Here is a 17,109-nt window from a genome sequence, read left to right on the forward strand (position 1 = left end):
CATCTTTGTCCCCAATGAAACTGTGCACGAACATTACATCTGAGTATCTGACCTACTGTAGTGTTGTAGCTAGGAGGGGGGGTCAAGGGCGGGCACGTGCCCCAGGTTTAGGGGGGCACTGAAATGGGAGAATGAGAGTTAAAAAAATAAGCACTTTTTTAGAAAAACATGAAATTGATGTATGTCGTCAGGAATGAATATATTCCAGTTTCTAATAAGAATCTGAACTGAATGTAGTTGTTTTTATTAGCATATTATATAGATTGTGATTTCTTTTCAGTCCATTTAGACCGTTTTCTCTGTTTTTATTCTGTTCTGTATTCTGTAATGACCCAGAAATTTCTTCTGTATTCTGTAATGACAGAGAAATTTCTGGTACTTCTAAGGTTCTAAGGCAGTAGATTTCGAAAGGTGGAAATACCATAGGCGCACCATTTGATTTGGGGGTGGGGGGGGGGGGGGAATTAACCAAAAATTTCTGCGTGCAATTTACTTTTTCTTTCAGTAGTGGGGGTGGGGGGTGCAATTTTCTACTCTTGCACCCAGGCGGCAAAACCTCTAGCTACGCCACTGACCTATTGGTCAGTATTAGACTATACAGTTCAGTCACTTTCTTTGTTGTACCTCAGCCATTTAAAGGGGTATTCCTCAAAATTTAAAAGTGGTCTTCAAACATAAGTTGTACTGATAGCAGCAGAGTTTAACCATCTACGAGACACATCGATATTAATTATTGTGCCTAGCCATCGATTACCTAAACAACCAAGAAAAATCGTAGCTTTTAATGAAATCTTCCCACCCATAACTGCCACAAACAAACAAAACCAGGAGAAAAATAGTTGAAAGAGCAATATGAATAATGATTTTTGTTTTTTAATTCCTCTATACAACTTAAAGATTACTTTGCAGTTTGTACATGCATGATCACAGTTACATCACATCGGCACATAAACTGATTGCCTATACTGATACAGGTAACCTTTGCAACGTAAAATTTGCACAAAATAATGTAATTATCCCTCAAAATTAAATTCACCAAGGACAAAAACTAAAATAAAAATACTAAATGCAAGTTCGAAAGAGTCAATGCATCTTTGCTGATTAACGAGAGAGAAGGCTGCTTTAATCAAAGGGAGAGAGTGATTGTCTCTCATCTGACCTCGCACTGTCGATGAAGTTAATGTTATCTCCGAAGTAGAGTAAACGGCTGCTTTTAACCATACTTTGTCAATTCTTCGTGACCTCAAGCTAATGAATATTTAATTCTAATGAAATATTAATATCTAATGAATATTTACATCCATTCAGGTCACTTGTACAGTAGTACTAACAATGAATGCAGAAGTAATATGTCCATACAACCTCCATCTCCTAAGAAGAAATGTAGCAGTATTGACTTAAAAGAACTGTGAAGGGACCGGCAAAGAGATTTTTGTGGCAGGTCATCTATATTATAAGATGAAAGATCAGAAGAAGCTTGATCTCAGATCGCTTCTACAACTTCAACATTCTGTATCATATCTGTAAGGAAGGATCCCAGTTCACCAAAAAAGAAAGAAAAAGGACAAAAGTGAACTTTGTATGTAATTTTGAGGACCACTCATGAATATGCGGATTTGATTAACAGTTTTGCCTCCCGTCCTCAAAACAAGAGACACCTTCCATAATTCAAGTATTCTGGAATGCTAGATTACAATCTCTAGCCCTATGCACCACCCCATTCCCCCCTCTTGATACCATCCATCCCATCTCTCTACTGGATTCCAACTAATTGCATCTGTCTTGAGTATGTTAAGGGCGACACATCATTTAATGAGTCCACGGTAATGATAACCCAGAAGCTTTCCCAACAGTTCCCCAATCCCGCCCCCCCTTCCGGCCCCCTGCACACAACCCCACAAACATACACTCTCTCAACTTACTCTCTACTAACACCACATCAACTCATAAGGACAAGATAATCCCTCCTATGAGATGCACTATCATAACTAACACGAAGGGATTGCTTAATATTCAACACCCAGTTGATACATTTAGATGACCAAATAGTGAATGACCTAATATGCCAGCTCAACCTAGCTATCGTGACTCCTGTGGTGTAAGCTGCTATCCTATCATGTTGTATGCTATGAGTCTTCTCAACTGTCTACTTGGCCTCTCTGACGTCGTTCAGTACGAAATTTCTCGTTTCAAAGTTCAGAGAAAGATTGGATTATCTTTAGATATTTTCCACAGGTTGATACCATCTTGCTGTAAAATAACCCTCCTGGGCATGCTCAGACTACAGGATTTTGATTAAACATATTACTAGTAACTAAAATAAAATGTACTTATAATTACATATCACAAAAGATGTATCTATCAACTAAGCCCACCGGGGGGGGGGGGGGCAGTGGGTCTTTTAACGCAGTGATCGGCATTTCCATAACCAAATGGGCAAGTTACTAAAGTGTTTTAATCTTGAGATATTTAGATGAAAAATGCAGAATTGATAAAAAACAAAGGACTGAAAAGCACCCAATATGTGATACTGAGAAATTATATATGTCATACACAAAAAAAGACAGAGATATGGACTAGAAAAACAAAACAAAATGGAGACAGCATTACAAAATAGAAAGTAACCCCATTACCTTCCAGAGAATAACTTTTGCAAAATCATATCCTTCCAATCATTAATATATAATTATAAAATGATGGACAACACTACGGCTTCTTTACAAGTTCCGTTTCGTTTTTCATCAGTTTCACTCGGCCGAATGAAACGAGGAACAACACGGTCGACTCTTGTAACCGTCCAGCCAAAGAACGAAAGACAGAGCCCTGGTTAGCTGACCATATACATATACCTCCAAATATGCTAAAAATTGCTAAAACTTCAGAAGTTTTCCTATAGAGGCACCTGAGTGAGACAGTTGACATTGCTCAGATAGTGACAAATTGCCTTCTAGCTTGGCAGTAACATGTTACGAAACAGTGACCAATATTGGGCATTCTAGCATACTGGGGGGTTCCGACGAACTCTAAATGGTTTTGGCCATCACCGCAAAGAGATACCACAGAGGTGCAGCAAAGATGCCATTCATTGGTCTTACATTAAGTCTTACAGATAATGCTAAAAAGAAGGGGGTAGGGGAATGGGGGGGGGGTAAGAATCCTACCATGGATATACAAGATATTTTCATTTGTGAAAGTTTGGCTGAAGGGTGGAACAGTGTATCTGAACTGAAACACATACAACAGCTTTCTATGGGAAAGGTTTGGAGGTATGCTAAAAATCATCTGTTCGCTTCAAAGTTGGAATGTACCACTAGCTTTCATGTATATTTCTTTACACTAAACACTTTCATTTTCCACATCGATTGAGTAATAAACACTGGTAACATTTGGCTTTCTTACAATGAATATTTGATGGATTCATTGAAGCTCTGCCCCATATTTCTGGATGATCATGCAAAGATTACAATTTACTGAGGTAAAAAAACATAATTGGTCCAGTACAGCCTGAAAACAAAATGTCAACATGTTGTACTTTGCTAAAATATCTCACCATGTTGTTATTAGTCGGTCAACAATTCTTGTGAACAAAGTTTGGAAACAGGTTGGCATGCTTGTAACTCCCAGAATATGATAATATTACATTCCAGTACAGCTTGAAAACAAAATGACAAAAAAATTGTCAAAATGCCGCTCTCTAGCAATTTATCAACTCCTTTGCTAGCAAGACAGTTTCATGAGGTGTGCCTGATAAATGATACACTTCAACTGCTCATCCTGACTAAAAGAGATTCATTAAAAACGAAGTTATTTATTGGCTAGCGTCTCAATTTTGCCGATGTGTTTTATCACTCTCATAAAGGCTAGCATAACACATGGCAAAAGTGTAAGAACCGGAGTAATATTAATGACGTACAGCTAATTAACAAGGTTTCGTAACAACTAATCACGGTATTCAATTTACGAAACACGGATAACAAATGATTTCCAAGGCCCTTAAAAGACCTATATCCTGTTTTTCTTAAGACCATATCCTGTATTGCAGAGATATGTCCCCAATGGTTTCCACTTTGCTGAAGACATATGAGGACATTCACACACGCCCAGTCTCTGCTTTATACTTATGGGTACATATATGTAACCATGAGTGGACATTTCATAAATTGGCCGATGTTGCTGGGCACTGCATCTGTTTTGTCTTTGATCTCAATAATAAATTGGTTATATCTTGTTTCTTGGGGTACACATAGAGAAGTCCACCTTAAACACCCTCCTCTTTTTCAGGTTGTTTTCTGGATTCAAGTTGCTGGAAAATGACCGGTTTCTTCGCTCGGTCTGGCTTCCTCCAGACAGTAATCTCCTGTGGGCAAAATGATAATCAACAGTAAGATTGATATCATTCAAAAGAAAAAACAAAAAAATATTGAGAAATATCTTCTGGGTTTTTGCTTGCTTATTTTCTTTGTTTGTTTATTGATGTTGAAAAATGAAATTGTAGTTTCACCCTTTCAATTGCGACAACTGATTTCCTTAAAATGGAATTTGGGGAGGTTCAATGTTACAGTGTTTCCAATTGGTTGAGATTTGCCCCAATTGATAATTGCTAAAACTTTTAGCCAATCACTCTCCAGCAAACATATTCATGAGGATCTATTGAAATATCTAGCAAGGTTTGAATGCAGTACTTAGCTGTATATATTGAGGTGTGGATTAAAATATCACCCCATCACATTAAACAATTCGAACTCCCAACATATGCAACACGGTCTTTGAAAGTTTTATAGATCTACTTCTTGCCAGCAAATTATGTACTAAAGAACTATAAATAAAGCCGGCAACATTCTTCACATGCATTAACGTTGCACAAGAATGTTGCCACTTGGGCTAACCTGTTGTTTAAAGTAGCGTCGTTCCTCTTCGTCGACTAGGACCAGGTTAAGGTAGTAGCGAACTGAAAATTTCTTGTTTACGTCTCTCATCGTTGGGGTGAGCTCGTACCCGGAGAGGAACAGCCTGATTGGAATAGATTCCCCTTAAGGTAAACAAAGATGCAAATTGTTGTGTCAAACCAGAAAGTCAAAAGACTTAGTGATTCCTTGCCCATATGATAATAAACTTTAGGTAGAAGATTTTCTAACGATCTGAAATGCTGAGCAGAAATGGCAAGTCTTGCAGAATGGAGTAATGCATATCTATGCAAAGAGGGTCGAAGGTCACACAAACTTCACTTCTGTAAAATTCTACTTATTCTGACTATAACCAACAATTGACCTTGAATGACCTTTGACCTACATGAAAAACAATAGGGATTATCTTCTCATCAAAGGCTACCAACATACCAAGTTAAAGTTCAGGAAACTTTTCTTCTTGAGATATTGTATTCACAAGGTTTACAGCCTTTGACCTCTGGTGACCTCAAATAACCATTAGCCTCCATGAAAAACACTAGGGATCATCAGTACACCAAAGGCTACCAATATACAAAGTTAAAGCAACTTTTACTTCTTGAGATATCGTGTTTACACGGTTTTCAGACTTTGACCTGTAGTGACCTTTGACCTTCATGGAAAACATGAAAAACCATGTCGGACGCCATCAGTTGGAGTTTCACAAGTTATTGCCCCCAAGAGCCATAATTGACCTTTGGTGACCTTGGATTACATAACGTTTATTTAGTAAAACGTGCATCTACTTCATTCACAATATGTCCCAATATATCAGCCATGTCAGACTTCGTCACTGGAAGTTGTTGCAAAAATTAACGTAAGTGGACATTTTTTTGCCCATAAGCAACCTTGAATGACCTTGGATGGCGATTTTATGAAAAATGTTCCCCTTGATGAAGTGCACTCCATCCTTAAATTGTTATGCACTCCAATGTACGTACACAATGTTATTGCTAAAAAGGTATCAAATCCAACCGTTGGCACCTCATAACTTAAGAACCAGGTGTCCGATCGAAGTGGGAGTTAGTTTCGTCTATAGAGCACACAGAGCTCTATCATATATTAAAATATTGACAAACATTTTTTTCTTTGCCTTGTATCTCCTAAAATGAGCATATTTATAAAAAAAACATGTCGGACCCTGTCAATGGAAGTTTGTTTTCAGCCTTTGACCTCTGGTGACCCCAAATGACCTTTGACCTCCATGAAAAATAACAGGGATAATCTAATCACTAAGATTTACCAACATACTATGTTTAAAGCTCAAGTCAACTTTACTATTTGAGATATCATGTTTACATGGTTTTCAGCTTTTGACCTCTGGTGACCTCAAATGACCTTTGGCTCCCATGAAAAACCATAGGGATTACCTGCTCACCAAGGGCTATCAACACACAAAGTTTAAAGTTCAAGCATCTTTTACTTCTTGAGATATCGTGTTTACAAGTTTTTTTAACTTTTGACCTCTGGTGACCCCAAATGACCTTTGACCTTCATGAAAAACAATAGATATTTTTTGCTCACCAAGGGCTATCTACACACCAAGTTTAAAGTTCATGCATCTTTTACTGGCTGAGATATCATGTTTACATGGCTTTCCGCCTTTGACCTCTGGTAACCCTAAATGACCTTTGACCTTCATGAAAAAGAGTTGGGATCATCTGCTATCCTAGGTCAATCCACAGTCTAATTTTCAAGTTGAAGCATCTTGTACTTCTTGAGATACCGTGTTTACAATTTTTCCCGTCTATGACCTCTGGTGACCTCTCAAATGACCCTTGACCTCCATGAAAAAAGATAGAGACCATCTACTCACTAAGGGCTACCCACATACTAAGTTTGAAATTCCAAAAACTTTTACTCCCTGAGATATTGTGCTTACAAGGTTTTCAGACTTTGACCTCTGTTGACCTCAAATGACCTTTGACCTCCATGAAAAACAATAGGGATCATCTACTTACCAAGGGCTACCCACATACCAAGTTTGAAGTTCATCCAACTTTAACTTCTTGAGATACCGTGTTTACAAGAAAAGCGTCACATACACACACACATACATTCATACACACACACGCCATCACCATCGCATAGATTCCTTTCGGCCTTCGGCAAGGAATCAAAAATAAGGTCTCAGAGTAATATTAACCACTGACATGTGGAGTAACACACAAATCACTCACATGAGACAGGGTACCAAACAACCCACTCACATTAGATTAAGTACCATACAACCCACTCACATCTGATTAAGTACCACACAACCCACTCACATGAGACAGAGTACCACACTACCCACTCACATGAGACAGGGTACTACCCAACCTACTCACATCAGATTAAGTACCACACAACCCACTCACATGAGACAGGGTACCACACAACCCACTCACATCAGATTAAGTACCACACAACCCACTCACATGAGACAGAGTACCACACAAGCCACTCACATGAGACAGGGTACCACACAACCTACTCACATCAGATAAAGTACCACACAACCCACTTACATGAGACAGGGTACCACACAACCCACTCACATGAGACAGGGTACCACACAACCCATTCACATGAGACAGAGTACCACACTACCCACTCACATGAGACAGGGTACCACACAACCCACTCACATCAGATTAAGTACCACACAAGCCACTCACATCAGATTGAGTACTCCACAAGCCACTCACACAAGACTGGGTACCACACAACCCACTCACATGAGACAGGGTACCACACAACCCAGTCACATCAGAGGGAGTACTGCACAGAAAGACCCACTATCATTTACCCACTCATCACTAAGGACTGCAAACCACAGAGGTACAGCCATTATCATCAATCCATCTATGAATGCATGGAAGTCTCATGTCAGACTAACTGTGTTATATCCGATTAAGATCAACTTGATTATCACATAACCCTCTCAAGTCAACGAGACAGACCAAAATATTTCACCCGAGCTTCGTAGACCAAACTGGAGCTTTACAGATTTTCTATGTATGTTTCTCTGGTTGGTTGGATGAACAAGCAACTTACAGTTCATAGTTTCTTCCAAGGCTAATGGAAAGACTTACACTGAGCAAATAAGTCTGGCACCACATACAATCCCTGTGAATTCATGACTATTCTACTGGTTACTCACCCCGTACTGGTGCACCATCCATGATTTCATACTTGGCAATGGTTTCATTCTCGTTGAAAGTATTGGGACCTGGCGAGACACCAAAGAAGCTTTTGTTTAACTTTAATATCAAGGATAGTATACGAATATTTTCTACCACAAGTTTCCTTCATGCTGCAGCAGAGGTTAACACCGTGTAGGAGGCAGGTAATAAGCAGGGATAAGATCGTAGGGGAAGCTATGGTCGAACACAACTAGAATGAGATCTGTCTCAAAAACAAGATATCATTATCTCTTTTCCCTCGGACATAGTCACCGATATAAATTCACAGACATAATTACATGAATGTTAGCAGCACATACATTCAAAAAGCCGGACATAGATATCTCAGTCTTTCATTATGACATGTCATTCCAGATCAGAATGGGCTGTTCAGGATACTGAACGTTATGATCATACTGCCACAAGATTCAGCCACTAGGGTTAATATCCATGTGATGAAGGTGCTGCAGTGCCAGGCTCGAAATCCTATTCATATATATATGTATATATATATATATGAATATAAATAATATATATATATATATATATATCAAATTTCATTTAACAGAGTCTGTTCAAAGTACCTCTTTCGAGATCTGGTTTGAGGAATCACAACTTTCCTTAATACTGTTTCCTTAACCTCTGGACATACAATCAGCGTTCATAGCCTAACGGTTAGGGTGTCAGCATATAAAGAAGGAGGGCTGGGTTCAAATCCCGGGGGGAAGCTGGAAATTTTTTCACTGTTCTGGATTTTCCAACTCACTACAATTTCATATATAGATATATATTCATATAAAACGTAATTGGAATCTGACTGTACTGTGAGAGTAGGCCACAGTTTCCCAGTTTGTAACAAAAAAACAGGCTGATAAACGTCTTTGGCCAGCAACTTAAAAATGTCCCTTTTGGCCTTCCATGTAACGGCAGCTCTACTTACCAGATCCTGTTGTCTCTCTCTTTATGATGGCAAGCTCCATGTGTTTGATTTTAATTCTTACCAGCAAGAAATAGATTTTACCCACGATGACGTCCTTCAGGTGATATCTAGCAGGGAATCAGAGAAGATTTTTGTGAGAAAAATTCATCTTGGAATTATTTTCCCTGTGATATTTGATTGGTTATATAAGTACCCCTATTTCAATAGATTCTGTATCGATTCACATCCCCGAGTTTCTTCAGGTTCTTGTCATGTTACTCAATCTGAATTTGAAGAAGCCTTTAAAATCACTGATCTCCGTGAGAACAGACCTCGCCTACAATTAAACAGTCTATCATAATCAAATGCGACATTGATAAAGCCCAACATGCCAACGACTATCTCAATTTAGCTTAAAGTTTGTACTGATTTACATTGACTTGTACGCTAACACCATATATAACAGCAAATCAACACCATTTATAACACCATCCCAAACTCTCTATGTAGGGAGTCTCTATTGACCAGACTCCATCTTAATGAATATTCAACAGGACTTACTATAACTTGCTGTACACTCAAATTCTCAAACTCTCTATGTAGGGAGTCTCTATTGACAAGATTCCATCTTAATGAATATTCAACAGGTCTTACTTTAACTTGCTGTACACTCCAATTCCCAAACTCTCTATGTAGGGAGTCTCTATTGACAAGACTCCATCATAATGAATATTTAACAGGACTTACTTTGACTTGCTGTACACTCAAATTCTCAACTCTCTATGAAGGGAGTCTCTATTGACAAGACTCCATCTTAATGAATATTCAACAGGACTTACTTTAACTTGCTGTACACAAAAATTCTCAAACTCTCTATGCAGGGAGTTTCTATTGACCAGACTCCATCTTAATGAATATTCAACAGGACTTACTTTGACTTGCTGTACACTCAAATTCTCAAACTCTCTATGTAGGGAGTCTCTATTGACAAGACTCCATCTTAATGAATATTCAACAGGACTTACTTTAACTTGCTGTACACTCCAATTCTCAAACTCTCTATGTAGTGAGTGTCTAATGACAAGACTCCATCTTAATGAATATTCAACAGGACTTACTTTAACTTGCTGTACACTCAAGTTCTAAAAGTCTCTATGTAGGGAGTCTCTATTGAGAAGACTTCATCTTATTGAATATTCAACAGGACTTACTTTAACTTGCTGTACACTCAAGTTCTCAAACTCTCTATGTAGGGAGTCTCTATTGAGAAGACTTCATCTTATTGAATATTCAACAGGACTTACTTTGACTTGCTGTACACTCAAATTCTCAAACTCTCTATGTAGGGAGTCTCTATTGACAAGACTCCATCATAATGACTATTCAACAGGACTTACTTTGACTTCCTGTACACTCCAATTCTCAAACTCTCTATGTAGGGAGTTTCTATTGACAAGACTCCATCTTAATGAATATGCAACAAGACTTACTTTGACTTGTTGTATTCAAACTCTATATGGAGGCAATCCTCGATGCCAACCTCCATCTTGATGGATGAGTTTGTTTCTGGGTACTGTGAGAGTGTGTGCACCAATATATCCATCTCTCTGGTAGTATCTGTCAATCGCTTGGTGATGATCACTCTCAAGAAATACCTTAAAACCAAAAAATAACCAGGATTTCAAGTGGATACAACTGGCAATCGCCAGCTTAAAATTCTCTTCAATAAATCCGAAAAAAGAAAAGAAAAAAAAATTAAATTTGTAGAAACGCCAGTCGGCAACCAGTTACAGTGAAAACTTTGACATTGTGTAAAATTTTGTAAAGGTGTAAATTATATGTAGACATAAATTATTGTATCCAGCTTTCTGTGCAATGGGATGATGCAATTGGGCAAAGTCTGAAATTATTGCAGGTGATTTGTATCACAAGACAACTTAATGTACATTAACTTCCTAGTTGTGAAGGATTAATACAAGATTCTGCAACTATTTATCATCTGAAAAGCTCCTCCTTAACTTAACTTCACATAACCTGTACAATATACAATTTTTAAGGTTTCTCACAATTCTGTATAAAATTAATAGCATTACATAAGTGCCATTAACCCCAGTGTAGGATTGATAAGGTTTCTCACTACTCTATATTAACCTTACCTAAGTACCTTAATTTCATGTTAACCCCAGTGTAGGATTGATAAGGTTTCTCACTATTCTATATTAACCTTACCTAAGTACCTTAATTTCACATTCATCCCAGTGTAGGATTGATAAAGTTTCTTGCAATTATAATCTTACTTAAGTACCTTCATTTCAAACATGCCTCTGTGTAGAATTCATGTAAGGCTTTTCAAACAGTTTATATTCTTACAAGCCCCTTCCTTCAACATTACTTCACATAAATTGTACCTTATAAGGAAAATCTTGAGAGCCTTCCCTTCCAGTACATTAAATTTCACATTAACCAATATGTAGGATTCATAAGGCTTCTCAAAATTCTGTATAATCTTAGTAGCCTAACCTACAGAAGTATCTTATAATCCTAATCTAAGGCTCTCCTTACCTTAACTTCACATTAGCCCCAGTATAAGATTCATAAGGTTTCTCAACATTCATGAATTCAAAAGGGAAGCTTGTCGACTGTGTCAGCTATCCTTACCTTAACTTCACATTAGCCCCAGTATAGGATTCATAAGGTTTCTCAACGTTCATGAATTCAAAAGGGAAGCTTGTCGACTGTGTCAGCTCTCCTTACCTTAACTTCACATTAGCCCCAGTATAGGATTCATAAGGTTTCTCAACATTCATGAATTCAAAAGGGAAGCTTGTCGACTGTGTCAGCTCTCCTGGTCGAGCAAGCTCTTTGATGAGGGATGTAAACTCATGATGATTGCCACGGTCATAATATAACTCTAGAGACAATAAAAAAAATTAAAAACAATATATATATATATATATGTATGTATGAAAAAAATATATGGAAAGAAACATGTTAAAAAAAAAAAATTGGGGGCTAAATATATGATATTTTTTGTCAATGTGTGAAACATTATGTAACATGTCTAATGGTTTACTTGAAAGAAAGAATACACACAGTAAATTATAAAATACTACACATGTACTGCAAAATCCATACTGCCAATGTAGCTATACAAATACAGTACAACCAGCAGCATTGCCATTTTAAAGGAAACCAATTTCACTTCCATCTGTGACAGTAAGGGGCTAAGTTGTAAAGTCGTGTGAGGAGGCGTTAGCCTCATACAAGACTGTAAACCTTCAACTTTAACTTTTTTAAAAGGACCAGACTTCCTACTTTATACTTCCCATTTAGTAAAGGATTGCCTCACCTATTTGCCCAACAAATTCTATACGGATGCCTTGGTGTTCCAGCTTCTTGCCTTTGAGTGTCACATTAACCTATAAAAGAGAAAGCGGTTTAGTTTGTAACACACAGTTCTACAAATTGCACTGTAAGGCACCGCTACTAACTGAAAGACATGTTAGAACTGTAGATATATATATTACACAGGACATTAAGAAATCTTTCCACAAGTTGACAAGTGGATTACAAAACAACCTCATTCTGGGCTATCCAAATGATCTGAACAAGACTTGTTTACATATTCTGTACTGCAATTCAGTTGGAACCAATATCCTTACCTTACCAGCCCTTCCCCAAATTCCTCTGGGATCCCCCACCCTCAACCCCCCACCCTCAACCCCCCTCCCACCTATTTGTGGAACTTTGTGCAACATACTCTGGAATATGTCAAAGAAGTTTCCTAGTGTTTCTAAGGTATTATACCTTAGTGACTGCACTTTCACATAATTTCCGTTGCTCAGATTTTGCTCTGCGGCTATTGAAACAATGTAAATTATGGTTATTATTTATTCTACAAATGTTTTGAGAAATTATATCTGATGTCATTTTGAGGTCAATCCATCACGCATGCACCACAGTGATGTTGAAAGTGTGTGTATTGACCTGACCATGTACTTCAGAAATGTGGTTACACACTCGGGTAGACACACAAATTTGTATGTCAATTGCTCCTTGTGAAAAGACATAGAAAAGGGCTGAGAAAGGGTGGGGGGAGGGGTGGGTTGGGGGAGGGAAGGGTGGCAACCCTCTACTTATTGCTGAGGTAATATATACTTGAAATAAGCTGTCATTTATACAGGATTGTTACACAAATATAATTCTACCTGGTTTCTCAGCTCTTTAAAGAGTCAATGTTCAAAGGACCATACATGTGCCACTTGTTACTGGTTGTTTAAGTTGGTCTTTACCATTGGATAATAGGTTGGCGTCGAGTTTAACAATGGTTAAACGTCGGCATAGGTTACGGATTAATGACGATATCAATATCGATTAAAATAAGGTTAAGGGATGTGAAGTGGTGTGGACAGTGACTGTTTTAGATTCTACCAAAAATACAAAACACCACTTCTTAATAATGGAATATACCGACCAGCTAGGAATGGAAGATGATCCTTTAATGAATTCAAACGAACCTTTCCTGTGATGCTTTCACCGTCATAAAACAGATACAGCTTCTCTTTCCTCCCATCTTCCGTCTTTATCTCTGCTTGCTTCCTCGTGCTCGCATCGTCCAACACGATATCTATATCAGCTCCTTGACCAAACCCTAAAAAGCTCTGGGAAGATATTAAATTATATATTAAACATACTAAGAAAGTCACTGTTCCCCACTAGAGAATAAATATACCACTCATGGTGAGGGAACCCTTTATAGCCCTTATCATCATTTATAAAGTAATGACAAATGAAGTGCCATCAAAATTCAGGACAGCTTGAAATAATGTCAACATTTATGGCATTTCAATCTGCCTGTTTATAATATTGCCTGGGTGCTTCTTCGCTGAATTTCTTACCAAACTGTCCAAATTTCAGTCTAACCTAGCAGGTACACGTTTTACCACCGTTTCCCTGAAGGAAATGAGACATAACATCAAGACAAGCTGCTTAATATGGAATTCCTGCTAATCACATAGGAAATTTTGATGAGTGTTAAAAGGATTGTCTGGTGGCCCAAAGAAGTTACCTTAAAAAATAGTAAATAATTTTCCAAACATGTTGTCAAAGTATGAGAATGCTAATGTTGCGTTTGACAGAGAAACGATTTTTTAATCCTTATGGATAGACATTTCAAATATGATTTGAACAGTACAATACGTGACGTCAGCTCTGCCATAGCAGATTGCGTCGTAACCCACCCTCCGCACAGTACCTATACGGTAATCACAACAAAAACAGCGTTTGTATACAGATAAATTTCTTCCTTAATTTCCGGTGAAATTTCTTAAAAATTAGATATGTTTTCAAAAACTCCTTAAGCCGCCATGTACTTGAGCGGTGGTTCCGTGGTCTTTGAGTAACAGAAGGTAAATTTTAACAGCAGACTCTGAGTTGTTCAGGCTATACATCGCGCTATTCAGCTCTAACGCGAAAAATGTTCGCATGTAGGCTGTACTCAAACGTTGACAATCGGACAGTTCTTCGAAGCCTAAGCTTCTCAGTGCTATATTCTGCTCTGACAACGATTCGATCAATTTCTTCAACAATTTCCGGTGAAATTTCTTATAAATTAGATATGATTTAAAAAACTCCTTAAGCCGCGATATATGTAGTAGATCGGTGGTTTCGTGGTCTTTGTGTAACACAAGATAAGTTTTAACAGCAGGCTCTTCGTTGTTTATACATCGCGGTATCCAGCTCCAGCGCGAAGAATGTTCGCGTGTATAGGCTACTCTAACGTTTACAATCGGACAGTTCTGCGATGACATCGATCCCGCCAAGTTTCATCTTTCGGTTTAACGAATACTTTACAAGTTTCCTTTTACTGTTAATTTGATCCGTGAATTTTATTTCAGCGATTTCGAAGAACAGTTTATGAACTGTGGTTTGAGTGTGAGTATACTATGTGTAAGGCTATACAAGTACACCAACTGAGCATCGTAGTATATACGTTCGCGAGTATGTACGTTACATATATTTGAGGCAATCCAATGTGCTTACACGTGAGTTAATTTGCTGCGGAATTGGGAGCACTTGCTAACTTCAAGTCGCCTGTTTTGCCTATCTGCAAGCACTACGTCAATCACCATATTGAAGCGTTCGAACAAACGGTACTTTTGGTGAGAAACTGGTGAATTTGAAAACCAGATTTCTACAAGAAGAAAACGTCGAATGGGGACAATTTTTACATGGTTAGAAAGAGAAAAATAATAACTACAAGGACAATGTATCAAAATCTTCCACCAGACAATTCCTTTAATGCCCAAGCATATCTTTGGCTAGGTAGGTGTTTCTTTCATAGGTCCAGCTAAACTAAGAATGTTTGGCCTACCCTTCCCACAAACGTTGGAAAGTCACGTTGGATTGAACCATGGTACTTGGTAGTAACTAGTATGGTACTTGATAATGGTACTTGGTAGGCCTAACATAGCCTAACTTTAGGCATTTACAAAAAAAAAATTATCACATTAAACTTAGATCTGTGGTTTAGGTAACGGTTGTATATCATAGGAATCGTCTTCTTGCTACGTAGTCTACAAGTTTACAGTGTAGGCTAGCAGTTTCCATAAGTTATCTGTCGGTCTAGACCTACTGTAACTAGGCCTAGGTGTAAGTTAGACCTTCGTACCGCGATAAAGTAGGATAGGCCTTTGCATTAGTATAGTGCTTAGCTAGGCCTGAACTTATCGTAGAACGACAGCGGAAGACTGTGTGCTAGTGCTACGAGTACGATTCGAATACGAGCACTATGTTACACTTACAGCGTTCGAAGTACGAGTGCTAACGTTAGTTTTTGACGGACAAAAGCCAGTTTGGTGAGATTCATACTTAATCTAAGCTTCTTACACCATCCAATTCATATTATATCAATAGAAAAATTAACTTACCATTGTGGAAAATTAAATATTACAGTCACAGTGGAATTTCAGAACATTGTTTTGATACGATATAGCACTGTCCTGATATATGCTCACAAGACGTGAATTCCAACCTTTGACCTGATTAAATGGGAGGCGGTCCATCAACTGTATTAAATAAATAGAATAGCGTCCTCTATTTTACACTCAACATCAGAAGGTTTTGATACGTGGTTGAAGCTAACTTACATTTTGCCCGACTAGGTTCGGTGTCACGGCACCTTTATAGTTGACATACTATATACAACGTTACCATATGATATTTAGATCTAAACAGCACATGGTACTAAGCATTGGTATACGTGAACCAGAATGAGCTTACCGTAATTTTATTGAAGTCGTCGCAGGGTGACACTTGAATCTTTCCTTTTTTTCATCATTTCTTTGACATCGATAGCATTTTAATATAGTCATCACTGAGCGAGAATTTCCAAGACAAAGAGTTCAGACTTTTATGCACTAAGTGACATAGCTACACCTCATGTGACCGCTAATATGTAGTTAATCAATTCTGAGGCGTTCTACCATTAGCATTCGATATATGAGAATGTAGTACTGGTGCATGGGAGCTGCATGTTAGGACATATTGTTAATGTTACCTTGGCCTACTACTATGTATTGTGTACCCATATCCTACTTCAAAGCACTGGAGCTGACAGTATGAACAGTTCCTCACTGTTATCTGATTTTAATGCTTATACCACTCTATACTGTCCTGCAATATCATGCTTCAAAGCATTCATACTGGCAGTATGAGCAGTTCCTAACCCTTGGTGTTCATATAGAAACATGAATATTCATACTGTCAGTATGAGTACCACCCAGTTGGGACAATTTTTTGTATACTGTAGTGTCATGTCCTGCTTTTGAGCACTCGTATTGTCAGTACGAGCAGTATGAATATCATGTTTACATCAGATCAAGGTTAGGAACTGTTTGTACTGTCAATACCAGTGCTTTGAAGCATGACACTGGAGTACAGTTTAGAGAGGTATTAGCATTGAACTGGCTGTGAGTACTTAGAAGCATGTTCTGGGAGGGCAGTATCTATATATAAATATATATATATACATATATATATATATATATATATATATATATATATATATATATATATATAT

At 38.0% G+C, this 17,109-nt stretch overlaps 1 protein-coding gene across 1 annotated transcript; it reads right to left on the bottom strand.

Moving 5' to 3' along the window:
- Positions 1-857: 857 nt before the first annotated feature.
- Positions 858-16,098, bottom strand: LOC139982362 (vacuolar protein sorting-associated protein 26B-like). The gene is made up of 9 exons (XM_071995107.1): positions 15,959-16,098; positions 13,547-13,690; positions 12,379-12,448; positions 11,784-11,940; positions 10,520-10,684; positions 9,051-9,157; positions 8,089-8,157; positions 4,887-5,029; positions 858-4,357 (listed from the first exon to the last, which is right to left on the bottom strand). Exons 1-9 carry the CDS (start codon positions 15,959-15,961, stop codon positions 4,259-4,261), a joined length of 957 nt encoding a protein of 318 aa, XP_071851208.1. The 5' UTR covers positions 15,962-16,098; the 3' UTR covers positions 858-4,258.
- Positions 16,099-17,109: the final 1,011 nt, after the last annotated feature.

The sequence above is a fragment of the Apostichopus japonicus genome, chromosome 16 (genome assembly GCF_037975245.1).
Source record: "Apostichopus japonicus isolate 1M-3 chromosome 16, ASM3797524v1, whole genome shotgun sequence".
NCBI classification, from domain to species: domain Eukaryota; kingdom Metazoa; phylum Echinodermata; class Holothuroidea; order Aspidochirotida; family Stichopodidae; genus Apostichopus; species Apostichopus japonicus.